At 42.0% G+C, this 26,648-nt stretch overlaps 1 protein-coding gene across 2 annotated transcripts; it reads right to left on the reverse strand.

The window, feature by feature from the left end:
• Positions 1 to 248: 248 nt before the first annotated feature.
• st14 (ST14 transmembrane serine protease matriptase) lies at positions 249 to 25,199 on the reverse strand. Of its 2 annotated transcripts, none has more exons than XM_084357767.1 (19): positions 24,959 to 25,199; positions 15,997 to 16,144; positions 15,197 to 15,357; positions 14,005 to 14,075; positions 12,594 to 12,766; positions 11,839 to 11,874; positions 11,082 to 11,307; positions 9,677 to 9,816; positions 9,450 to 9,553; positions 8,897 to 9,006; positions 7,726 to 7,856; positions 7,131 to 7,235; positions 5,785 to 5,892; positions 5,328 to 5,441; positions 4,649 to 4,768; positions 4,000 to 4,180; positions 2,889 to 3,157; positions 2,171 to 2,307; positions 249 to 2,070 (listed from the first exon to the last, which is right to left on the reverse strand). In XM_084357767.1, exons 1-19 carry the CDS (start codon positions 24,983 to 24,985, stop codon positions 1,909 to 1,911), a joined length of 2,523 nt encoding a protein of 840 aa, XP_084213893.1. In that variant the 5' UTR covers positions 24,986 to 25,199; the 3' UTR covers positions 249 to 1,908. The 2 variants fall into 2 exon arrangements, with proteins under 2 accessions (XP_084213893.1, XP_084213892.1); XM_084357766.1 differs by having other exon boundaries at positions 11,082 to 11,310.
• Between the last annotated feature and the right edge of the window lie 1,449 nt (positions 25,200 to 26,648).

Raw genomic sequence — 26,648 nt, forward strand, 5'->3', positions numbered from 1 at the left:
ACATGCCCATCTCGTAGGGTAATAGGATAGAGCTGTGACAAAGGTAGGTATTATTTGACAAAATGAGTTTGTCTTGTCACCTCTGTTCCCCAGGTAGTCATGCTGCTCACGACGGGGAGGAGAATACATGCTCATTACTATTCTACTGTGAGAAGGGACAAGGTCTCACAAGACACGCATTTATTACGCACGACATAACACAAAACGAGACCTCATCAGAGACGAATAATGCAGGTGATGCAATTAGGTACTGAGGAATCAGATGTTTATTGTCATGACTCGTATAAAAACATATACAAACACAAACAGGGAAAGGTTATGAGGTTAGTGTATGAAAATATCTACCATTTAAAAGTTGTTGCCTCCACGCATAGTTATTCAACCTCTAAGACATTAATAACAACAGGTCAGCTGAGCATATCCTCAAAGTTTTCTTCTTAATTTTTCCCCCTTCAATAAATAATACTTCTGCAAATCTTTGGTTTGCTTATCCAGGATACGTTATCTTCAGGATAAGTCAGAAAAAAAAAGGGAAATAGAGTTAAAGAAACCATCCAGTCGAATTTTAGATGTGGTCGTAACCAAAGAGAGGAAACTCTTATGGGGATCAGAACTCATTGCATCGCTCTGACAACTTGTGAAAAACCCCCATTGGTTTACTTCGGCTCTCAGGTGAGTGTGACTGAGGACCCCTAACACCCGGAGCTTTACTTAGAAACCCGTGCAAAAGCCAGCTGGAAATAATCCTCATCCTCCGCTACGAATTTCACACTTTGGCACATCATTCACAGAGCAGGCCAGACCAATAAGCATCTGTAAATATGTAAGAGAAATACTGATCGAGGAGCCCCGTTCAGATCAACAACAACTTAAAACAACTTGAGCACCACTCCAGTCTCACATCAACATTCCTCAGGGATCATGATGGTTTTTTTTTTTTTTTTTTTGCTCGTTTCAGCCCACCAACTACAAATCTGGTATACTTAACATTACTGCTGGCCATTTTCCAAAGCAAACCGTGGGCTTTTAGAGACTGATTAATTCATTTTCTACCTTCCAGGCAGCTTCTGCTTTTCATTCATTTTAGCCGGATATGAAAATGCCCCTGCATAGATTTTAGCAGTCCTTTTTCTCTCTTTCTTTTGTGTTTTGTCTTCTAAACTTGTGTTATCCTCACATGGTAATGCGGATGTCTCTGCAAGTTGATGTTTACACTCAACTGATAAGAACTGAGACTAATGGCTGCCTGGCAGATAGGTAGATTAAATCCTTTAATCAATTTAAGAACCTTTTGCTGTGCTTCGGAAGCTGGTCAGCAGTAATCTATGAGTGTTTTGTGGCAAATGTACTGAAAATAGTGTTATGTTAATAAAACCTCAAATTTATAGCTATCTACAGCATGAGCCCGCTGGCATAGTGCAACATTCACTGCAGCCCAAGAGGATGAAGGCATCTCACTTATTTAGACTCAAAAACACATCTACTTTTCCAATTGTATACGAAAAACACACTTGTAAAACTGTAAAATGTCGGGAAAACAATCCCCAGTAATATGCACTAATCACAGAATATGCATATTTCATTTTGCGTACTCAAGGGAGACATGACATAATTGATCTGGGCGACACACACTGAGCTGATTTACACCTTAAAAAGTAGACAAAATATGAGTTTGTGTGTGTGTGAGCGAGTAAGGAGTGGCAAAGGGGGGGTTGGCAACCAAATAAAGTGCTCTAAGTCATTCATGTGAGTAGCCAGGTCCATGCAGCAGTCTCCTCAGTCTGCTGCTAAATAACTAAATCTTTGAGAGACTTGTCCCGAATCGGACTCAAATGTTCCGTCTCCATTATTTTTAGCACGTTGACGTTGTTCCTGAGTCTCCGTCCCTCCCCGTTCCTCACAGCATCATCAAACCCCGGTCTCCTTCCTGATCCACTCCCTCAGCTTGGTGACCCTGCTGTAGACACCGGGCTTGTTCCGACGAGCACAGCCCTCACCCCAGCTCACGATGCCGGCCTGGAACCACTTCCCACTCTCCTCGAAACACACCAGGGGACCTCCGGAGTCTCCCTGGTGAAGACAGGAGAAAGGTTATTAGATTGGGCTCAGATGTGAGACACGCGATGATTATATCAGACCTTTCGCTGCAGAACATGTCGCAAGGTCTCACCTGGCATGCGTCAACTCCTCCGGCCAGGAATCCACTGCAGAGCATCCTGGAGGTGACTTGGCCCTCCGTGACCGTGTTGCACACCGTGTCGTTGATGATTTTCACCGATGCCTTTTGCAGCACCTGCGCCTTTTGACCTGCAAGAGCAAGACAAAGGGGTCAGCGCTCCGTCACGTGACCTCCGTGTTCGTCACTAACATCAAAGGTGTTAATGGGCTGGATTAGTGTTAGCTAATGAAGGTTTAAGAGGCTTCCCAGGAGAGCCGACGTCTGTCTTGATATATGGATATGGAAGAAGGCTTAATGGAATAGAGCAGATTAGAAAAAGATGAGAGAAAAGGGAGGGAGGGTTGAGCGGAAGAGAAGTATGTCATGATGGGAGAGATAAAGAAATGGGTGGGACATTAAAGGAAAGGAAGAAGACAGGATGGAATGAGAGAGATGAAGGGAAGAAGAAGGAAGCAGGCAGGGATAGAAGATGAAGGACGGAGATGAATAGCTAATTGTGAGAAGGATGGGGGAGGAGTGGGATGTCTTAATTTTGATGTGAGCTGGATATGCAAAAAGGAAAAACACAATCGTAGAGTGGGTCAGCGTTAATTGAGGAATAACGGCAAAATTATTCAAAGCGAGTATAATAATCAGCTACAGTGAGAAACAAACAACAACAAAAAAAAGGCTACAGCTCTACACAAAATCACCAATTCCTGCATAATACCTCCTTCTCGGAGCGCGCCCCAGCCTGTGACCCAGCAGGACATGCCCGCAGGGAAGATGTGGGAGTGAGAGGGTAGGCAGATGGGTTGGATGGTGTTGGCGAACTCCAGCGGCTCGCTGAGCTCCAGCAGCGCAATGTCATAGTCAAAGGTCATCTGATTGTAATCCGGGTGGGAGATGATCCTCTTCAATGGGCGCCGCTGTACGCCATCCTGCTTGTACTGGTCCTGCATGCCGCTGTAGGTCTGCCAGTTGGATGCAATGTGGTTCCTGTGGTAGCATGTATAGCAACATGGAGCAAAGGTTATGTTTCTGTACACGCAAGAGCAGATCAGGAGACAAGTGTGCAAGCCAATACCACCGACACTATAGCCCCGCAACATATACTATATATACGGTTACTACATCTACTAAGTACACTTCTCCAACCTTCTTGACAAGAACAGACTGCTGTAAGCTACCGAGGTTGTATTTGCCACAACATGACTGTATTGGACTGCACTCAATTTTCATGATATTGTTGCCACCCCTGTACAAAAACATGCAAAATGACATACTATTATCATCATACCACTCATGATGATGTATGGCTGTGTAGAAAACATGTGTAGTGGCTTTATTAAGTATTCTGGAGAGTGCTTACAAATTAAATAACGGCGCTGTGTACAGCAAATATCAACACCAACTGTGAGTCTGTGAAAATGAACATATTCCCTGCTCGATAACAATAGAGGGTGGCTCGGGTCTAACAGCATGGTTAGTGCTCCACCTACAGGGCACTCCGATGACTACAGCTCCATTCGTTTCATGGATGAGATGTAAATTTTAGCCCCCCCAAGGTTTTTCTGAATTAACTGCATCATCAGGGGCTAATTTTCAGACTTTTGCAATTTGTATATAAATGGCCCTCTGTTGTGCACAGTTCTACTTCTTTTCCAGCAGAATGCGTATTATGAATATTGCATAATGAGATCCAGTAAAATGTTAAATAATGTGAGGAATAATAAAAAATTAAGGGACACAATAACACTAAAATATATGAGAGCGGATGTGTTTCATGTCCTGCACTGTACATGTGTGTGAGTGCTGTGGATGTTTGAGCTGTGACTCACGCTGGGTTGCTTGTGACAAAGCAGTGGGAAGCTGAAAGGAGCCACTTATTAGATATGATCGAGGCACCGCAGACGTGCCCGTAGGTCAGGAAGTGAAGGCTGACCTGCCAGGGCCACTCCCCCAGCTCAGCGTTCTGCCCTCCCACGATGCGGTTCAGCTTATAGGGCCTGGTCCCACAATCTGGCATTTAACAGAGTATATAATGTAAGGGGAGGGGCGTCAGATGGTTGAATGCAAAACACTAAGTGAGACTGAATCAGAAAAGTAGATTAAGTTGACTTGAAGCCATCATGACACCGGCCTTGGCTGCGAACGCAACTACGAGTCTTTGGAATCCTAATAAGGCACAGTGGCATATTAGCTGATCAAAAAAAGAGAAAGAAAGACAAAAACACAGACACGCCCTGAGGCTTAAATGGAGGAAAAAACTAAAACTTCAGAGATGACAAGAGATGCTTTCAAAGAAGAATGAAATAAATAAAGCAGTCAAGGCCTGAGGCTCTTTTCTAACAGACAGCCCAGCTCGCGGCTCAACGAGCTCTTCTATAATCTATTTGAATGACACTGAAGAGATTAAATCCACTTTCAGCTGTTTTAAAACATTTAAAAAAGCCGAGTCTTGTAAGGGGGAAGGAAAACATTTCTTACCACAGCCGGCCTCGTCCGAGTTATCAGTGCAGTCGTGGACTCGGTCACATTCGGCGTTCACCTTGTTGACGCAGTCGCCGCTCTTGCACTTGAAGCTGAAGTCGGAGCAGATACCCGGAGCTACAGTGGGGGTGGAGACGGGTCCCGAAATCAAAACACATAGCGTATTTCAATCACAGCATTTCTAAGTTTAACCAGTAAAATACTGTGCAATCAGTGAGGCTTCAAAGTGAGACTTGAATGCACAATACATAGTGATTGAGGAGCAGATTGCATTGATTGGGGGTATTGATTGGGGTTGAGGTCTAATATCGCTCTTTAACCACACAAGTGAAAATCAAAAGGAAATGCAAGTGTGCCTTCTGTGTGTGTGTGTGTGTGTGTGTGTGTGTGTGTGTGTGTGTGTGTGTGTGACCAAGTGATTGAGTGAAAGGGAAATTGATAAAGAGCGAAGTAGAGAGGAAATGAGAGAAAGAGCTAAAATAATGTGGACAGTGAAAAATACCTTGCATTAAGAACGCAGCATCTACATAAAACCTAAAACACTCCTCAGCTGTGGATGAAGCTTAATTGCTTAATGGTTTGTGTAACATGCTTCTAAATCACTCTGCTGAGGGTTTTTTTTTTTTTTTTTTAAATGCGAGTCTGGCTGGGAAGAGAATAAAGTGCTGCCACTTACAGGTTTTACAAGAGGCCTCGTCGCTTCCATCTTCGCAGTCCTTCTTCCTGTCACACACAACATCCTGAGGCAAACAAGCCCCGTCACCGCAGCGCCACTCATTCTCCTCGCAACCTGGAGGCGGTGAAACATGGCGATGATGGGGAAATTATAACAAAATAATGATGAAAACTTGAATGAGGAGATGACAGGAAAAGTTTCGGAAGGACATTAGCGATGGAGCCAGAGTGGACATTAGCATCTGTCTCCATTTTTCTTGTGTGTATTACACATGATTAAGTGTCTGCTGAGCAAATTGGGCTAGGCTTCAAACAAACTCCATTACTGATGAAATAATGACCACGCAGTCGGTGACCAGAGCATTAGCAGTGATGTGTCTTTAATGTTAGCACAATTAGCATAGCATTAGATAGGGTTTGTGTCCCCTAAAGAGCGCTTTCAGGCGGGAAAAACTTACTGCACGTTTTCTCATCGCTCCCGTCTCCGCAGTCGTTGACGCGATCGCACACCCAGAGTCTCGGCTTGCACAAACCATTCCCACATGCAAACTGGTCCTTCTCACACTCTGGGGTAACACAAATGGCATGTATTAAACAATGCAACAGAGGAAGGTGATCATATGATATTCAGTGATATGGGAAGTAATTGTTCACTAACACAAATATCACCAGTAGGTCAAACGTTAGACATTTTGGGAAATTTGCTTATTTGCTTTTTTTTTTTATCACTATCATTTCACCTGAAAGGATGGTGCATAGTGAATTTGTGAATTTCAAAGTAAAACAACAAATGTGTTAACCCATTAGCTAATGTTAGACATCAGCTAATGTTAGCATTCCGCCACTTCCTAGCTGACATTACTGTTTGTTTACACCTTTTCACTTTCTGGCTTAAATAAATGTTTATAGAATGAATTCATACATTAATTCAGTAATGTTAGAAGTGGTTGAATGCTAACATTAGCTGTTGTCTAACAGTAGCTAATGGGCTATCAAAATTATAGTTTTACCTTGAATCATGGCCTGTTGTCCCAACACATTTTCACTATCCATAATCTTTTCAGCTGCTGGTCAATCGGGAAACCGTAAAAATTATAAAAATTTGTCAGATTCCCTGTTTATGTTTATAGGAGTTTAAGCTTCCCGCCCTGAGTGTGATGTCAGAGGAAAATGGCTGCTGTGTGAATATGGTCTATCAGGGTGTAAGTTTTTTCTGCTCTCTCTCTACTTTTGTTTTTATTTTCATTGTAGAATTTGTGCTCTGGTCTGAAGGTAACAAAATCTGTCTTCCAACAACTCTACAACACATTATATCTATTTCACTCAATTCTTACAAGAAAGAGTAAAAATGTCAAGTTGTGGTTTTACGGGGGGGGTTGTGTGCAAGACTATTTTTTGGCCGCGGGCCGTCAGTAACTTTCTGGAGCGTGGCAACCTTATGATGAAGATAAGACTCCAGGAAATGACTGCTCCCAGCCAGGAAATAGTCACGTACATCATCCCCCCATAAAACCACAACTCTTCTTTTTTACTCTTCATAGTTTGTTACCTTCAAGCCAGGATAGCCTGGATCCCCCTGTTTCCAGTCTTAATGCTAAGCTAACTGGCTTCTGGCTGTAGCCTTATATTTAACGGGCAGTTATGAGAGTGGTATCGATCTTCACATCCACCTCTTGGCAAGAAGGCAGGTAAGAGTGTTTGCCAAAATGTCAAACTAGAGGAGCAGAGTGGAGGATATAGGAGGTGGGATGAGAAACGAGGAGGGGAGGAAAGACAGTGTAGTTGGGTCCAGGCGGGAACTTACGGCACTTCACCTCGTCGCTCATGTCCCCGCAGTCGTTCCAGCCATCACACTTCAGGTCTTTGTTGATGCAGATGCCACTGGAACAGGCAAACTTGTCGGGGCAAGCTGCTCACAAACCGGAGGAAAGAGGGAGGGAGCAGAGAAAAAAAAGGAGATATAGACGACGATGACAAATTGAGCGAGAGGGAGTGACAGTGTATGTTCGCTACATCCATCATGTTGCCAATGCTTGTCCCTGCTGATCAGAGCAATTATAAATCCATTTCGGTCAAACTGGGAGACAACATAAAGAGCGGAGAGTATTGAAAGTGGAGTGCTCCTGACTGACAGTGGCAAATAAAATGGACCCAATAAACAAGCTCTCTGGTGATTAGTCTAGCTCTTGAGTTTCACTGCCACAGTTTCTAAGCCTCTATCACTAAACAGCTCTATTTGACTGTCAGTCAGCCACTGTCTCGTAGTCTCTCAGTCTGCAGTTACTCCCAGTGTCTTGCTCTGTAATGGCAGGCTATGAGTGTCACTGTCACGTCGCAACATTTCACCCATCTCGCCAAATGTTGTGCAAATGTGGTAGCGAGAGTGACTTTAAACTCACGGTTTGCAGGATCGTAGGCGCTGTACTCTGCACTGAAGCCTTTGTCCGTGTAGGACTCATCGGAGTGGAAGATCACATCCATGGTATTGGTGCTGCTGGTCAGAGCCAAGGAGGACATTTCTCCACAATATCTGGCACACAAGGAAAATCCAGAATGATCACAACTTCTGACAAGTCTGAACGGTCCAGTGTGAAGGATTTAGTGGCAAATTGCGTGAGGTTGCAGATTGCAAGCAACCAAACACCCTTCATCTGACTCTGCTCTACGGTGGCCTCTAAAAATGCAAAAAACGTGAAAGGCCCTCTCTAGAGCCAGTGTTTAATTTGTCCGTTATGGGCTACTGTAGAAATATGGCGTTGCAACATGGCGACCAAGCCCCCAGGAAGAGCTCCAGGCTTTGAAGCCAACTTTTGTAGTGGCCAAACCGTGTAATTACATTGTCGAGTGATGCACTGGGGCCCAAAAAGACTTTTCCCATAAGCTTATATTGTGAAAGAAGCAGCTGTATATATTTTTTTAGCGTCACAAACTCCGCAAAATGACTCGTTTCTCTGTCATAATTTGAGCCATTCGGTCCAATAAAATTTGGAAAGTCTAGAAGAGGCGTAAGATTAAATCATTCTATCTCTATTCAAGTTAGCTGGGCGCTAAACAGGAAGTTAGCTGCCTCGGTCAGTGGAAGTCCTTAGTGCGCACGATCTTTGGGTCCCACAGCACAGAAGAGCCGGGTAGTTTTATACACGGGAAGTCGAGCTTTTCTGGCTTCATGCACCACTGAGCAGTCTTCATAGGAATGAACAAGTCGCCATCTCCAGATTTTAATTGTTGGATCTATGTGGGCTAAAAAAGGCTCATTCTAAGGTAACAAAAACACAAACGATTCTAAGTTACAGGTGATTAAACACTAATGAAAGCATGATTAAATGCTTCTAAATCACTTAAAATACACACTGGACCTTTAAATGAGTTATCTGTGAAGTAAAATCATCTAAAAGGAAAAAAAATTGAAAGGTTCTGAAAGTGAGAGAACCTTAATTGTGTGTAATTGCACAGGAAAACTGCAACAAACTGCAGGTACAGTGGGTCAAAGTTTAACCAAGAAGTCAGTAAATGATTGATGTTTGGTGACGGCCGTCTAGGGTGCCATTTAAATTCAAGTTCAAGTCTCACTTGGTGCCCATAACCTCCACATAGTCTTTGTGACACACACGGATGTCCACCCCAGGCTCCTTCATGCGGAACATGTTGAACCTCAGCCGCACCTTCTTCCCAGCAGGGACCTGCAGCACAGAGGAAGAGGTGATTGGTTCATAACAACCTTGTTTACCATGCATGTCACTCCTCCACCTACACAAAAAGACATGCATCTGTATCCCATGTAAATGCAGGCAGACAAGCTGCAACACGCCTAAACAGGCCGTGGGTGCGCACATGCACGTGTTTGTATACACACACACACACACACACACACACAACAACATACGCACCAGCAAACAAAACCAACACACAAAACACTGCAGCTCAGCTAGAGCTGCGGCAGCAACAGCAGTCTGACAGATGAAGATAGAAGAGGTACTGAACAGCTTGGCTTCTATAGTGCTGCCTCAGCATTCCTCTCATGGCAGGCTGAGGATGGAGGAGGAGGAGGAGGAGGAGAGGAGGAGGTGTGTAGAGGGGTTTCAGGTAGAGGAGGGGGGGCAGTGAGGGAAGCAGTGTTGCAAACCTTGATGGTCCACTTGCAGTCGACGGCAGGAGGATAAAAGCTGGGGTGGAGAGGGGAGGTGAGGGCTCCACTGCTTTGAGAGAGGACGCCACCACAGGCTTTCACTGAAAACATGTGTGCATTATCATTCGAGTACCATCAGAAATAAACAAATCTATGTGAGCTGTTGTAGATATAGTACAGAATGCAGAATGGATGATGTTAAGTGCCGTGAATGTCTTAATTACCGCTAGACTTGGGGACAGACTTATACTCCGCTTCAAATCCAGGCCTCTGGACATCAGTGTCGGTAATCAGGTTAACCAGCATGATGTTACCAGATGACACCACCATCAGAGGGTTGGAGGGTGGCCGCTGACCACACTTCCTGTGAGAGAGATGATCCACAAATCACGTACAATCATAGAATGAAAAAAAGGCGTCTGCAGCCATGAAGCATGAGATGAGTTTTGCTTTTTTCTATAGGATGTGCAACACTTTGGGAGCTCAAATAAAGCTGTAATTCTTTCTAGTCAAAAGCAGTAAAACATCAATTCAGCAAACAAGTTTAAAATGGTTCAAGAAAAAAATAATTTGAAAAGAAATCAATAGATAAGCAGAGAGAGATAGAGAAAGAGATAAATAAGGAGAGATGTGCCAGCGCGAGATAGAAATTGCCTAGGCGGACTTTCAAAGTCAAACATTAGGTACATTAGCAAAAAGTTTCAGCACCGCTGGCGGCCGAGGAATGGAGGTGTGAATGACGCTGCAAGAGCAGCAATACATCTACCTCCAGTAGAATAATGTCATTATAGAGTATTATATTATGGCTCTCATAAACCCCATGTCACCTTGGATAAAGCTGATCGCTCAATAGCTTTATAAAAATTTTATGCATCACTTGGTAACGCATATTTGTTTGGCAATGGTTTCTGAGTTTGAAATTGCCTGCAGCTACAACTGATGTTGCATTCAGGAGCCTGTAGTTTCCGAATCGTAGCCCTCCCCCGTAGAAAAAGTGCAATTACACACAGTGGTGTAGCAGGATTCAGGTTGGCACCCATCATAGATTTGAAAGGAGAGGTCTTTTTGAGCCAACTCAATCTCACTGAGGTCTCAAAAGTTAACAATAAAATGGGACATGCAGCACTAAAGGCTTCAGGGCCAAAAAAAAAAGAGAAAAAGTTGTAATCACAAATCCAGTGAAAGGAATGGAGTGGAAAATGTTTTCCACCCACATCAAAAACAGCTTTTACTCCTAAATCCCTCTGCAACATTTCACTCAAATACAAAGTGATTCCTAGTGCTTGTCCTCTGGGAATCATGTACAGCTGTGTTTCCCCTCTCTCTGATCGTAAAAGCTAAACAAATGAGACAAATGTTGATAGAGAACAAACCCTGGGAGTCAAGGTTCAAGGCAAAATGAGAATGTGATTTGTGTCACATGTCCTACTGTAGGAGCAGAAATGAGTCAATTTATAGGTTTTCTTTGAAATAAAATACCTCTCTGGGGGAGGCATTAGTGTGGGGAACACTGAAAGTAAATAATATGACAGTAAAACCATCCGAAAGATGCGAATATAAAAAGAGCACCGATGTGACCTTGTACAAGGTTTCCCAAACCCTCTAGACATTCACATCCCTTCGACTTACTCTGTGATGGCTTGAGAATCATCCGGGCTCAGAGAGTCATAGATGGCGACAAAGTCATCCGAGCAGTCATCCTCGATGTGGAAGAAGGGGAACTTGACAGATATAACATTGTTCTCTGAAGCTCGGATTTGCCACTGACACCGAGACCTGGGAGGGTAGCCTCTGGGGTAACCTGGTGATGAAAATGTCTTTGCCGTTCCTTCAGCCTCAAGACGGAAGAAACACTCTGCTGGGAATAGAAAGATTGGTTATATCCTCAGGTGAGTATGGGAAGATAACAGCATTTTAGCTTGTAAATTAAAATCAGATCATCATCATGTTCTGTATCTTCTGCTCATTTTCTAAAAACAAATATTGACGGTAATGACTCTATCTGCCTTGGAATCATTTTTGAATTCATGCAAAGCAATGACTTTGCATTACAAATTACACGTGTATATTCCCCCATACTTTATGATATAGCTGTATAAGCACAGATTAATGTAAGGATAGCACAGCTACTATGGTAATTTAATGTCATGTAATGTAGTCTAATCATCCCGAGGTTATAAATCACCAGAGAGTGTCAAAGAAAAGTGTCAGGCACAGTGAGTGACTCGCCCCGGCCTGATACAGGGTTCTCAATCTCTGACTAGAGCAGCACATGTACAGGACTGGCCAGGCCAGCCATTCGTTACAGACTGGCAGGAGGGGTGAGCATCTAGCCAGCTGGAAAATTACAACTGCGAGTGATTGAAATGGGACACGCTGTACTCACTGGCTGTGGGGTTCCTGGCCATACGAGGATCTGTGACTGGAGACAGAGAGGCGGGAGAGAGAGAGAGAGTGGCAGAGACACAAGAGGAAGAGGTAAGAATGGGCTAACGTTTGGAGCCTGATAGAATTTAATGCATGAGCCTAAAATATTTGGGTTGCACATTTTCTGTTCCATTTCCCTGCAGTTACGGGAACTGGTGATGGTGTGTAGCTCTTTCTGCTCCATCTCACCTTGCCCTACAGCAGCAGCCCATACATCTCTGTCTAACTATCTGGGACAGCAACATCAAATCATACCCACAGAAATCATTTTAAAGTGGACCAAAAACCACTGAGTCACAGGGCCAGCGCTTGGCTGGTGGCCAGGATGTGGACAAATGCAACGTGAATGCTGAGAAGACAGAAGGAAGAAAAATGGCTGTCTCAAGCCAGGCCAGGGCCCAGCTAATATCATTAGAGGATCCAAACAGCATAAAATGTGCAATCTCAGATGCAGCACAAGCAGAGAGGTCTGGCTTATCTGTTATCATCTTATCAGCACAACTCAGAGCGAGCTGCTACTATGCAAATAGAAGGCATACAAAATACCAACGCTGATAGGAGATGACAAGAAGCTTTTTCAGATCTGTATTCATAGTGCTTTATCTTTGCTGATTGTTAAATGTCATAATCTGGAGCCAGCTGTAGTAAACCCCTATTTGTCCTCATCTCTCTGCCTCCTGGTGTGACCCCCAACCTGACCCTGGAGGTACCTACCCGAGGCAGTGATTTCAACGATTTGGAAATCCTTGCGGCTCGCTGTGCTACGCATCGCCTTAATGCCATCCTCTAATACCTCCAGCACCCGCTCCTCTGAGAACTCCGGCACAATCTCCAGGTCTTCCACTGGGACGTCAAACTGGGACCAGTAGTAGGCTATCACACCCTCACTGTTGCAAGCAGAAACGAGAGAGCAATGGGGGAGAGGGAGACGATAAAGAGACCATTCTTTAGCAAGTTTCAATACTCAAGCAACATTTAAAAGGGTGACTTCACCATTTTTACACATTAAAGTGTGTTGTGGGTAATGTAGGCAACAGGTTGCGAAAAGCAGTCCATTGGTCTAGCATTGCGCTCCAATCACACTGTTGGACTTTTCAAAGCTTGGCATTACCCACAATGCACCCTAGCCACTGAGTGGCATCATTGGAGGCATTTTATCAGATCACATGCAGCTTCCTCTAGAGCCACAGAAAGCTTTATACTACTCTTTCACAGATGCATTAGCACTCCCCAAGACCCCAAAACACACTTTAGTGTGTAAAATTGGTGGAGTTACCCTTTAAGTACAGTAACAGTAATAACTTGTAAAGTTAATGTTCCCTTATCAGTGTTTTACTATTGTGTTTTTGGATTAATATTACAGCTGCATTAATGAGTATGTTTGATTTTTACTGTTGGCTGGTTTATTCTACAGCAATGCATCATACTCTAATGGATCATCATCGGACTTTGTCTCTCTAAACTCTCTTTAGCTTTGTGACAATTCATTTTCAAGCTAATCCAAGCGTGTTTTTAAAAAGTTTATTTAGCTTGAGAAGTTGGAGAATTCTCATAACATTTCGTCCCTTAGTTCATCAGAAACATTCAAATTTAAAATCAGCAGATTTAGAGTTACATGGTTTTCACTGGACGGGATCTGAAACGTAACTAGTAACTAAAGCTTTCCAACAAATGTAGTGGAGTAAAAAAGTACAATATTTGGCTCAGAGATGTAGTGGAGCAGAAGTATAAAGTAGAAGAAAATGTAGATACTCAAGGAAAATACAACACAAATTTGTATTTAAGTACAGTACTTGAGTAATCGTACTTGGTTACATCCCACCACTGTAAGTTACAAAAGCTAGATCTGACAGTAGCTCCATGCTCTGTCCGAGTTCGCCTCCACACAGGCAGTGAACTGTTGTGTTTTACTGCTGCTGCTCGTACAGAACTTCACACACAGAACTCAGAGCGGTCAGAAGTCAACAGACCACATCTAACTTTGATTTTGCTTGTTCTAAGAAATGCAACACAGTTGAAACTCTGAATCCACAGAGGTCAGTGCAACCAAACTTCCTTCATGCAATATTTAGCTTTCACAGTCTGTTCAGCAGCATAAAAAAATTAGAGGAGCTCTCAAAAGTACCTGAACGCCGTGACCATTGACTTAGTGTAGTATTTTGCCAGGAAGGGATCTCTCTTTAGGTTTTCCCCCAGCTGTGAAGAGAAAATGTATCTTTTAAGTGAAAAGAACACGAACAAGATTTCTGCTTGTCTGCCTAGAGACATAGTACAAATTAGCATGTTAACACAAAGACGGTCTTCCATGAATAGCACACTACAATGGGATTCTCAATTAACCGTCTTGCCTTCAGCTGCAGGGAGCTGCGAATTACGTCAGACGAGGCTGCCGTCGCGCTTGTTGTCTTACGTGCAGGTCACCGCCATATTTTATGCATGTACAGTGTTATCTAACTTAACAGCGACAGTTGTTGTGTAAAGGTTCACACCGAAAATGGAAAAAGAAGGAGCTGCGGAGGATGTATGGGTAAGCAGGAGATTATAGCAGGAGAAAGTGGTCGGTTATCCTAAAATAAAATATAAAGAGCGGTTTACAAATGGCTGAGTCAGCAACAGCAGATATGAACCCATTGGCATTTCACTTAGCCCATCTAGCAGACATGGAGGAGGATTAAATAAACGATTAGACTCCGCAGACAGGTGGTGCTAGACTGGCAACCGCTTAGACAAGATGCCTCCATCTCCGGCCTCGTTGACTACACTCCACCCGTCATGTAAACCTAGATCAGACCCTATCCCTCAAAAGTGGCCCTTTTTGTCGTATGCAAGTGCAAACCGAGTACATCAGACATCTCACCCCACCAATCATCCAGTCATCTAATATTCCAGTCGACCACTTCCACCCTCATCCCCACCTAACACCCTCACTCCTGTAGCTTTTCACTGAGAAAGTGTGCTCTTGATGGGGTTTGAGCGGGGCTTTTTTGTGCCATCAACACGCTGTTAAGTGGTGCTACAAACATATCTCCAATCATAGGAGATGCTGTTGAGGGAATTACTAAGGGAATTGTACAGCGTTTTATTCCGCCCACGCTAATGTGCCTTCAGCAGTTACTGTGCATTGGGAGGGGCTTTTTTTTTTTTTTTTTTAAAAAGAAGCATTTCAACGATGCCAAACAACATCCATAACTAATCCTTAGTGAAAGAAGGGAATCGAGTGTAATACTCTGCTCAAAAAAGCTCACACTACACAATGTAGATGATAGAAAAGAAGCAAAAAAAAAAGGAAAATCATCTTCTTTGGGTGTCAAACTCACAGTTGCCTCCAGTCTGGTTGCCATAGCCTTGAATTGAGGGCTCTCCGTGTTCTCCAGCTTCTGGTCATACTGCTCGCCAACCAACTTCATATGCCCGCTGAAGACAAGCGTTGATGGCCTTTCCTGCTTACTAAGGGTGCTTTTAGAATCAGCATCTTTAACTAGGAGCAGAGAGGCAGATGAGAGTTTAGTGTTTGATCAACAAAATGATATAAGATAGCGGCCTTTGATGAAAGAGGAGACTCAGGGTTTTAAACAGGCCTTGAAGCACTATTTTAAAGTTATACGGTGTGATCTCTTCCCGAGAAGACAGTTTGGCTCTCAGAGCAATTAAAACAGCCAGTTGAATCAAGAGGCTGTTTATCAAGACTTCAGAGGCCTTTTTATCAGACGCATGTGTAAATGACAAGGAAGCTGTGCCATGGACTCTGTGACATTTTTCTCCTTTGCATTATTAAAAAGGAGAAAGTCAGAGCTGTCAAATAGGCTAACACTAATGGGAAATTACAAAGTCCAAACAAGCCACTCTTACACTCTTATATCAAAGAGTTGTGCCTCAACAGCAAGTGGAAGTGATCCACTTTAGAGTTTCTGATGTTCTGCATGTTTTGGCAGTAACTGATGTCGGGAATGTAAATACCCACAATTTCTCATTTAATTATGTCAAGAGGAGGCTTGATTTATGTACAGAAATGTCCGGAGAGTGTCCAGCATCGACTTTAATTTATCCAAAAATCTAAAAGCAGGCTTCAAGTCTCTACTGCATGATATGGTAAAGGAAAGCTTTCAACTGGACTCACAGACAAACAGCCAAATGAGGAACGCTGCGACAGCTGCAAGGATGAGAAACGCCACAAGAACCCCGATCACGATGCCGATCGTCCGCTTTGATGACTTCTTCTCTTTGTTGGTTAGGAAGTCGACCCGCTCATGACGGCCGTTGCGGCCCTGATGCAGAAAGAGAGCGAAACATAGTCAGCAAGTTATAACATGTTTTAAATGGATAGAAATAGAATAGAAAGCTTGTATCCTCATTGTACTGGATACAACAACATGAGGAGCACTGAGGGTAGGAAGACGAAGAAGAAAATATATTAAAAGTCACAGTAAAGGAACATCTATAGCTGATTAATAGTTATATAGGAAATCTAGAATAAAGCTAGTTATCTAGAATGAGAAAGTTATATTCGTGCAGTGTGTATTCATTAAGATGAACACCAATTAAAAGAAGGAAAACTGTAACTTAAAATAGATTACCAAATTATCCTGCAAGGATTAGGTCATTAACAGCAGTTTTTGACCCAACGAGTCACATTTTCTCCTCAGCCCATGCAGAATGAGGAGAATAATGGAGGGTTGTTAGAAGAGCTGCGACTGACGATTATTTTCATTAGTCTGCTTATTATTTTCACAATAAATCATTCAGTATATAAAATGTCATCACAATTCCCCAGAGCCCAAGATGACATCTTGGAATTGATCTTTTGTCCAACCCCAACCCAGAGACTGTGTATTTGGTATCATAAATGACACAGAGAAGAAGCAAATCTTTACATTTAAGAAGCTGGAACCAGACGATTTAACAGACTAATCATTGCAGCTTTATCAGTCAGTTGGGACCTCACCTACAAAATAAATTTGTCTATAGTTAAACATAGATGAGATTTTCTATAGCTGCAATTTAAGAAACAACACTGTAAACATCCTGATGACAGAAAAGAAATGATAAATGCGTTCGCTTAGAATCTAATCAAAGTGTAGACTTTAACGAGCAAACATCTTCATGACATGACACGCTGCCATGAACAGGCTTCGGTGTAATCGAGGAAGTTTGTACTCGGGGCACAGATTCTGTTGCAAAATATACAACAATATTTTTACTTCTCAATATCTAAGCATTAAATAAGCTGCTGTCCCATGACACAAAAATGAGAAAGACAGAAAAAAGTGATGTGAAACGCCTCAAACTGCTGGCAAGTTCAAACAAGCGGCAACTCTATCTTTGCAAAACTGGCAAAACCGGTTCAGTACATGTGTCAGGGCTCCCACACTCAAACCTCCATGTGCACATACATGTAATAAGAAATTGCATAATAAGTGAGGGATAGAGATTATGGGCACTGAGCTTAAGGCTGTGTGTGTGTGTCTGTCGATACTGTATGTGTGTCTGTTGTTGAGCTCTCTCAAGTGGGCGGACTGAGACAAAAGGTTTCAGGCCGGTTAGTAATCAACACACAATGAATTCGGAGCCTGTAGCCCATGAGTGAAGAAGCCCGAGTGCCATTAGGGATGGAGAATCACTTTGGTATTAAATCAATTTGTCAGATGTGCTGCCCCTTAAGATGGGGGCTCAATTACATGAGTCTAGATGATAACTCATGGCAATTAAGGCCTATTCTTACCCGGCTCGGGCTTCCACACATGCTTTCTAATTGGAATCTCTAACAGCAATCATGGGCCAGAATGAGGGGAATCATTAGAGATGGGGTCAGCAAGTGCTCCAGGGTCTCCGTCACCCTGATCACAGCCTAATAAAACCATTACACGCTCTTCATCATATCCCATTCTTCACTCCGAGAAAGAAATACTATCCCATTTTTGAACTATGTGTAGCATTTTTTTTAAATACCAGCTCAGTGTGCTGTGCCATTATTAAACGGGAAGTAGTGTGGTCGGTCTTTCAACGCTGAAAAATTGCCACAACATCATGATTCAAGAAAAAAGAAGTGCTAATGTTTGTCAAGAAAACAATCTGGGCTGCACATCAGGCTCACAACAGCCTGTGAACATAATGGGTGAGGGATGAATTCTGCAGTCTGTTGCTTGCAACACAGTATTTCAGTAAGTAATCTAACCAGTTTGACAAGTGGAAAACAAGTTAACACTACTGTGAGGTGTGGTTTAAGAAAAAAAAGAAGCAGGTTACCCTCCAGCAGTGCCGCTACCATGTAATTTCAACAATGGTCCTTATTAACAATAATTCATTTTCATCAATTTAGATCTGTCAGTATACAAAGCAAAAAATGAATATACTGTAATGTCCCATGCTTCACTACACCTTTAAGGCACTGACACTGTGAGTGTCAGAGAGTCCCTTCATCCATTTTCAACATGTAAGAACTTCTTGTCAAGGTCTGATCGGTTCCATCCAACCAATCACTTGGGGTAAGAGCCACTTAAAGGACCCACCCAAAAAATAAAATTTAATCATTATCTACTCAACCGCATGCCAATGGAAAGACTGGGGAAGTTTTGTAGTCCACTTTTCTGGAGCTTCACTGCAAAACAGCATTGCAGCATTCTTTAAACAACTGAAGTAGATGGGGACTTGTTTTAAAACATAAAAAAATAACAAAATAAAAAATAAAATGTCCCCATACAGCTTGTCTGGTGTAATCCAAGTCTCCAGAAGCCCCAAGATATAAAAACTGATTTCAAAAGATGTTATTTACACTGTAGCTGCTGAGCTAAAAGCATTGGCACGCACCCTGTCTCAAGCGGGTGCACAAGCTCAACAGAGTGTCCTGGGTGTAAATGATGTCTTTCAAAATCAGTTTGGGATCTTGGGGCTTCCAGAGACTTTTGGTTGGATGTTTACATGTTTTAAAAATCTCCCCATCTACTTCAGCTGTTAAGGAGAATGCTGCAACGCTGTTTTGTCTTTCCATCAGCATGGGGGTGACTAGATAATGGCTGAATTTTCATTTTTGGATGAACTTATCCTTATTTGGCAAATGTGTTATTTACGTTCAAACATTATTTGAGTTTATACAATGGTCAATGTATACTTTGTATAGCAGACTATGCTAAGGCTATGCTACTATGTTTCTATGTCTATTATTCTGCTTTTAAATGTTAGAATACAGTTATATTGTTCTAGTTTACCACGAGTGATAATGCACTTGAGCAGAAAGGTTTGAAACCAAATGTTGCTAATAAAATGCTGAGGAATCAGCGGATGTGTGGATCGCTACAGGTTTTTGATGGATATGACATGAACAGATACAGTGCCTTTAGTATGAATAGAGCATCAAGTTGGTAAAGGAAATAAATGCTCATTTAAGTTTCCCTGCCTCCTTGAATCGTGAGTACATTGGGTTTTCACAAGAAGGTTGAATTCAGTGGAACACGAGTCAAAACGATATACTCTGCAGTAGGGCTGTAACGATTCATCGAGTTACTCGAGTTACTCGATTACAAAAATTGGTCGAGGCAAAAACTCTGCCTCGAAGCGTCGTTAAATTCCTATGACGCGCAGGGATCTTGAATGTTCCACACGGACCGTTGTGACTACGGAGAGCCGGAGAGCCTGACGGAGAGCCTCTCCGTACTCTCCGGGCGCGGAGTGTCCGTCACTCCGTCGAGGGGAAACGGAGACGGCAAGGGCTGTGATTGGTCCTCTAAACTCACGTCCTCGCGCTGGTTCTCCAGCAGCCCGGGGGAGATTGCATTGCGTATCCGCCACCACGACGGAGAACTGCGAAGGCTCGAGATGACATGCCAGAGCAGAGTCAGTTTGTGCGCGTTTAAAAAACGTAGATATGATATCTGCTTTCCAGACAGTTGAGACCGACGTGACATGTTCTCTCTCTCTGTCTGTTTGTAAGTGTGTGTGCACGTGTGTTTGTTTACGTCGGTCCGGAGCTCCTCCCTTCGTAAAACAGAGCGGCGGAGAATTGTAGATGCGCGACGATGAAGAAATTATTAATTAAATGAACACGGTCCGGACCGGTTCTATAGGAAAAGTGACCTTAAATGACTTCTGTTGTGATTTGGTGCTGTGTATAACATAACATTATATATAACACAGCATGCGTGCACACACATAGGTTGCTAGGTTACCATAGCAAATAGGCCTATCCCAGAGATTATATATTATTTGTTAGTAGGTGGTTAGAAGGTGCAATCCCTTTTTGTAATGTTGTATAAGACAACACTAAGGCAAAATGGCCGTTACTATTTAAGTTTGTATTGATTCATAGTGTTACATGTTATACATGTTTTACAGTAAGTTGAAACCGTATTGTTATTTAAGGAGGAGTTGGAGTTGTAAGAAATACCTCTGTTTTTTAAAGAAATAAAAGCCAAATGGTTGATCATTTTACAGCCACATCATTTTCGTCATGCATTATTTGTTTTGGTTGTTTAAAAATGCAAAATATATATATATACGATTAATCGATTAATCGATCGATAAAGTGCTAGATTAATCGATTCCAAAAAGAATCGATAGCTACAGCCCTACTCTGCAGACTAAGAGGCCGAAGAATTTTGAGCAGCAACACCGCCTTTGTTTCTCCAATCCCTGGGCTGCTATTCTTTCTCTGTCTAGACTAAACATATTGTGTTACCAGTTCAAGAAAATATCGATATATGTCATGGACACTGCTAAAACATTCAACTGCAGCTCGAACAATTACAAATGTTCAAGGAGAATGAGTGCTGCACTCTTTTATCCAGTTAGTTCTGCAGTGCATTGCTCGGGGCTGCACCTGTTCAAGTAGTTCGTCGACATACTTTGAACATTTTCCAGCAGCAGAGGAGTAAACACATGAGGCTGTCTGTGGTAAGAGCTTTAAAGAGTGCCCCACCTATTTAACACTGCACCCCACCAACACCGTCAGACCAGAGAAATCATCTCGTCGATTTCAGATTTCGTCTTCCTTGTCAAAACCTGGCACCTACATTACCCAGAATGCAACTCAGTCAGCTGAAGATGTGGGCTCTTAATGCTAGGAGCAGCTAATGTAGCCTCGAGACGCTCGCCTCAAGCAGAGATGAAGACAGAGGTCTGGGACACCAACATCTTTCGAACCCTACTTTTCCAGTTTTGTTTGACTTCAAACTTGCAGTCAACTGACGCTGCCTCAGGCGACATCACTTGAGGCAATTTGTCAGACTTCGTGCACCTCCCCCTGGACTCTGCAACAGAAGGCTTTATACACCTTTTTCACAGATGCAGAAGTACTCCCCAAGTCCTGTAAACAGACTTTGATGTGGAAAATCTGTGGAGTTGCCCCCCTCCTGCACGTTTCCAACACTGACCTGTCCTGCCAGCACAAACCACGCCAGTCAAATACGACAGCAATCAAAGCAATTTAGGCTTCAGTGCCCTCATATTTACTTTTAGTGAGCAAACACCTACACACATCTCACCTGACAGTAGCCCTGAGCAGACATTTAGCAGTTAGTCAGCAGCAGGCGGCTGTGTCTGTGGAAAAGCTGCGCTACAGCCTTGTGGCATACCACCACCTCGCTGATAAATGGCAAACAAAAGCTGTGTGAAACTAAACACAACTGAACATAGTTAGATGTTATTAAAGAGTGAACTTGTCCACAGTTTTGTCAGCTGTTCATTTCAGCGTATCATTCAGTTAGGTCAATAATAAAGAGGTGCGACACTAACACCACACTCAGCTTCACTTCAGCTGCTCAGTTTCAACATGGCTGCCCTTAGAAAGTGGCTCGAAAATGCAGCAGAAAAGCAGCAACGGCCTTGCACAAAGAATCATTTACTTCCTCGGCTGAGTCACCACAAAAACAGGGAACAAAGACTTTATTAATCATAGTTTTCCCATCTCATCCAGTATCTATGACTGACCTCATTGTCTGTGAGTAATCAAATATTAACAAAGGAAGAAACTGCTCATTTACCGACGGTGACACAATCTCTGCCAACATTGAGAATCTAAAGGACAGAGGTGTGGCATGACAAATTTGGTACTTAATCTCGATTTGTGTTAAAGTGTGCTGTATTTGGTAAGTGGTTTGAAAGCTATCAAGTTACATTTAAATGTTGTTTTTCTGTGTTTTTTATAACATAATAACATATCCGCCCACATCCTGTTCTATCCTGGATCATCAGTCGTTGAGTTTTTGAGTTAGGTCAGGTACTGTATCGCACGTCTACCATAGAAAAAATAAGAAATCTCAAAGCAATTCAACTTTTGTAGCATATTAAATAGAAACAGAAAGTGCCTTAGTGCACTTATCATGCAGCTGCAAATTCAGATTTGTTTACCTTCACCTCTGAGCCTTTCTTAGAGATTTGATATACAGTACACGACATATTTTAAACCTGAAACACTTACAATGTGTATCTACCGAGTCAGTTTTGTTGAGATATAGGCCTACTATTAGAGCTGCAACAACAGTCATTAGCGGATTAATTAATCCTGGTTCCAGCTTCTGAAATGTAAAGGATTTGCTGCTCATCTGTCATTCAGGACAGCAAATTAAATCTTTGGGTTTTGGACTTTTGACTGGACAAAAGAAGCAATTTGAAGACGTCATTTTAGGCTCTGGGAAACTGTAATGAGCATTTTTTACAACTTATTTTGTTGACATTTTATAGACTAAACAATTAATTGAAAAAATAATCAGCAGATTAATCAATAATGAAAATAATAGATAGTTACAGCACTACACACTACATGCAAAGGCCTACTTCTAACAACACAGAGCTGGAGAATATATTCATGTGCCTGCATGCATGTATAATTTTGCCACCTACAACAACACTTTCACTGGATCTTAATTCATGCCCGTATGCAGCGCTTCATTTCCTTGCCAAATCTCAACCTGCTGCTTGCTTTGTTGGTTCGTGTATTTGTAGTTGTCTTTTAGGAGGATGGGGGTCCAGTAAGAACAATGCCAGGCAATTCGATTGTGTCAAATACCTCAAGCTGTGGGCACCCCCTCACCTCTGACACTTTGATAACAGTCTGTGTCAGTGTCACATTATATTAAGAAAGAATCCTTGAATCCTGTTACTGTTTGCTCACATTCTTAGCACACGTACACACTCCGGTACAGTGCAGTGTGTATTTCCCCGGGGGGTTAGGACTGTTTTCATGAAGCTGTCAAATAAAGGTGGAAGAGAGCTGGTGGATTTCAGCAGCACTGACCGAAGCCTTGTAACCATTAATGAGTCTCTTTGCAGAGTGAAGTTCAACCTTTGGCCGCCTGACACTATTTTCTGCCCACATCCTCTGCTGGTGTTTCACTTGTCTCAAACAAGACTGAATTATGTAGTAACAAGAACTGTATGCTGGGTATTTACATAATGTATGCATGCTCCAGGAGAATTTGACCTATAGGTTAGGAAACATAAGCTTTCGAGAGCTTTTGCATCCTATTATCATCTAAAACACAAGTCTGCTTAAATATTAAACACCAAAAAGTATTGTTTTATTGTGCTTTTAAAGCAGTGAGGAGGCTGTCTTGGTTAATCTAAAATCAATGTTAATCACAATGTTGACTTGTTTATGGCCTTTAAAAGAACAAAATACACCACAATACTTGTTATTCAGTCAATCATAACTCAGTGCATTTCACCAAAAAATATACCAGCAGTTGTTGTTGAGACACACAATAACTACAGCCAGAGGGATTTAAAGGGTAACTCCACCAATTTTACACATCAAAGTGTGTTAACAGGTCCTGAGGAGCACTACTGCATGCATGAAAAAAGTAGTATAAAGCCATCTGTGGCTCCAAAGTTAATAAATATCCTCTAGTGATGTCACTCTGTGGATTAATTGCATTGTGGGTAATGTAGGAGCCAAGTTTTGAAAAGCCTCCTATAACATTGTTGGACTCGTTATGGACAGTTTAAAAACAAAACCTGGCTCCTACATTACCCACAATGCAATTTAGCCGCTGGAGGCAATTTAATAGATTACATGCATCTTAATCTGAAGCCACAAAGAGCTTTATACTAGTTGTTTTTTTTACATATGCATTAGTGCCCCTTAAGACCTGTAAACATACTTTAATGTATCAAATTGGTGGCGTTACCCTTTAAACGAGGCACCACTGCAGCAGATACACAAGCAGATCCTCAGAAATTAATCAGTTTGAGCGTGACTCAGTCGACTGAAGGTACACAGTTCCTCGGTTTGAGAAACTTTTCAATTAATATGATCGGAATTAAGCAAAGTAAATGTCATTTTAATTTTAAATTCAAAAGCGAAACGTAAACAGAATCAGCAATGTAAATACCAACTATTATTAGTGACACAGTACATCTGCCTGAGGTTTACAAGGCCTCTGTGCCTCCTTCTGCATGAGAGAACACAGATCATCTCAACAGTATCTAACCAGATCACAGCCTATGAGATGATGAGTAGCAGGCTGTAAAAATAGCTCACACAGATTTAAGATTTTTTTTCTCCGTATGTGAAGAAATCCAACTAATAAAAATTATCTTTTAAAAGATATACATCAATGTGAAGTCAGCAAATAGCATCAAAGTCTGATGATGTCTTTGGACTGCCTTTGTCACGACTGAGGCATGTAAAAGAGACGGAGCATAACTTGGAAATACAGAGTGAAAAAACATTTTGCAGCATGGAAAAATTATATCAGCCCCATTTAGGACAAACACTACTACTACTTATGTCCATTTCCTTTCTGATGGCAGTGGGCGCAAATAAACACTGTGTCACCATTACAACTTATTTTAACACTAATCAAGTGGTCCTAGTTTGATATTTCATGATTTCATTGAGGGAGGGAGGCCCAGAAACACCCTGATGATCAGATACAGAAACCCTGTCAGAGGTCGAAGGTATGAAGGTTTGAAATGTGTGTTCGTGGAGGCCTGCTCGTGTAAACACACACAACTCCTAAAGGAAACAGGCTGTCAGCGGATCCAGGCCCGAGGCGAACCGACTTTGAACGGGTAGTAAAAAACGGATGTCTTTATGAGGGAATAAACAACACACAGTGTTAACAGACGTGATATTAGACCAAACTTACGTCGTATTCATATCTGGCAGAATGCATCCTCCAAAACGCTCCAAAGGAAGTCCAAAGGACAACTCCTTGACTGTAACGCGTTACTTTTGTACTCCTCCTGTTGCAAAGTTAATTAAAATAAAATCCTGAATTTGTAAGACGTTCAGAGACGGTTTCTGAGAAGTATTTCAGCAGTCGTTAAAACTTCAATCCAAATGTCAGTTGCTCTTCCTTGACACGCAGAAACACACCCGAGACGACCTCTTCCTCACACACCTTTACTTTAAGCCACGCCCCAAATACCTGCTGCAGCTGCAGCGAGGAGTTCAGTGTGCAAAGGCATGCTCCTCCTCTTCATCAGCTGTCTTTCAGTAAAGTGTCCGACCATGACCATTAATTACACCCCCACCCCCGACCCCACCGACAGGTAAGAGGATCAGGGTTTCATTCAGCCACCTGCCGCAGCTCAGTTTGCTGTGGGGATGTATGAGGAAGTTGTATTTATTTTTATACCATGTGTTCCCCCTGCTGACGGTTTGTGGATGTTGCTGCCAAGAACACTGGAAAAAAAAAAAAAAATACACTTCCTACTCATGTCATGTGTCGTATTTTAGAGGGTGGCATTTAGGCAGCGTTTAAGGGAAATGCTTGAGCTAAAACCTCATCTTATTTGTGTAGAAAAATATATGTTTGAATTGTAAATACGTTCAAACTATAGATGACTTTATGAAAACAACACATTTTAACCAACTGAAGGATTTGACATCAAAAAATAATGAAGTGAATTTCCTGATGCTTTATGATACATTCACAGAGATGCTTTACAGAATTAATTACATCTCATATTTATATCGATTGATTGAGTTGTATAATTGTTTCTGAGTGCTCTTTTAAATGAGTCATGTTATGGGCATTGTCAATTTTATTTTCATAACTTTATATTTAGTATTTAGTTACCACTACAATAGGTTTACATGCTTTACTTATGTATAAAAAAGTAAAAGTGTATTCCTCCTCTGTCTGAGACGCTTTGCTTTAGCTCCTGTCTCTTTAAGGCCCCCCCCCACCCCACCCTTCCTGAATACCCAGTCTGCTCTGATTGGTCAGCTCACACACACCTGAGCTAGCACTGCTAAAAACAACAGAGCAGCTGTGCTAAATTAAATCATGTGCCAAACTAGCTGCTAGGCATAAATCATGCAAATGTTTGACATGGTCACGTAGTGTGATGTCACAAAGTCACAGAATTAAAGGCGCGACTACTGGCAAGACGTTTGAGGAGTTTCAGTAGGTGTGGAGTTTGACCTTTATCATCTCATCATGCATAAGAACATAATATAAACCAGTGAAGCAGAGGAAGAACATGAAAAAGCATAATAGGTCTCCACAAAATGAATCAGCACTTCTACATTTAATATGTCATATAAATATATATATATATATATATATATATATATGTATATATATGTATATATATATTATGTTATCCTGTTATTTATTTTTGAAACAATGCTTGTAAGACTTTTCCCTCATGTTTCTATTTATTTTCCTGTCTTTTCTTTTATTTATTGATGTTTCTTGAACTTTTAGTCTTCCATCTTATGTCTCTGTGCTGTTTAAAAACTCTGAAAAACGTTGTAAAAAAAAAGGAGAACAAGAGTTGCTAGTTTTCAGTCACTATAAATGTATTTGTTTATCTGCTATCCTAGTG

Source organism: Pagrus pagrus (genome assembly GCF_965226575.1).
Source record: "Pagrus pagrus genome assembly, chromosome: 7".
Lineage (NCBI taxonomy): Eukaryota > Metazoa > Chordata > Actinopteri > Spariformes > Sparidae > Pagrus > Pagrus pagrus.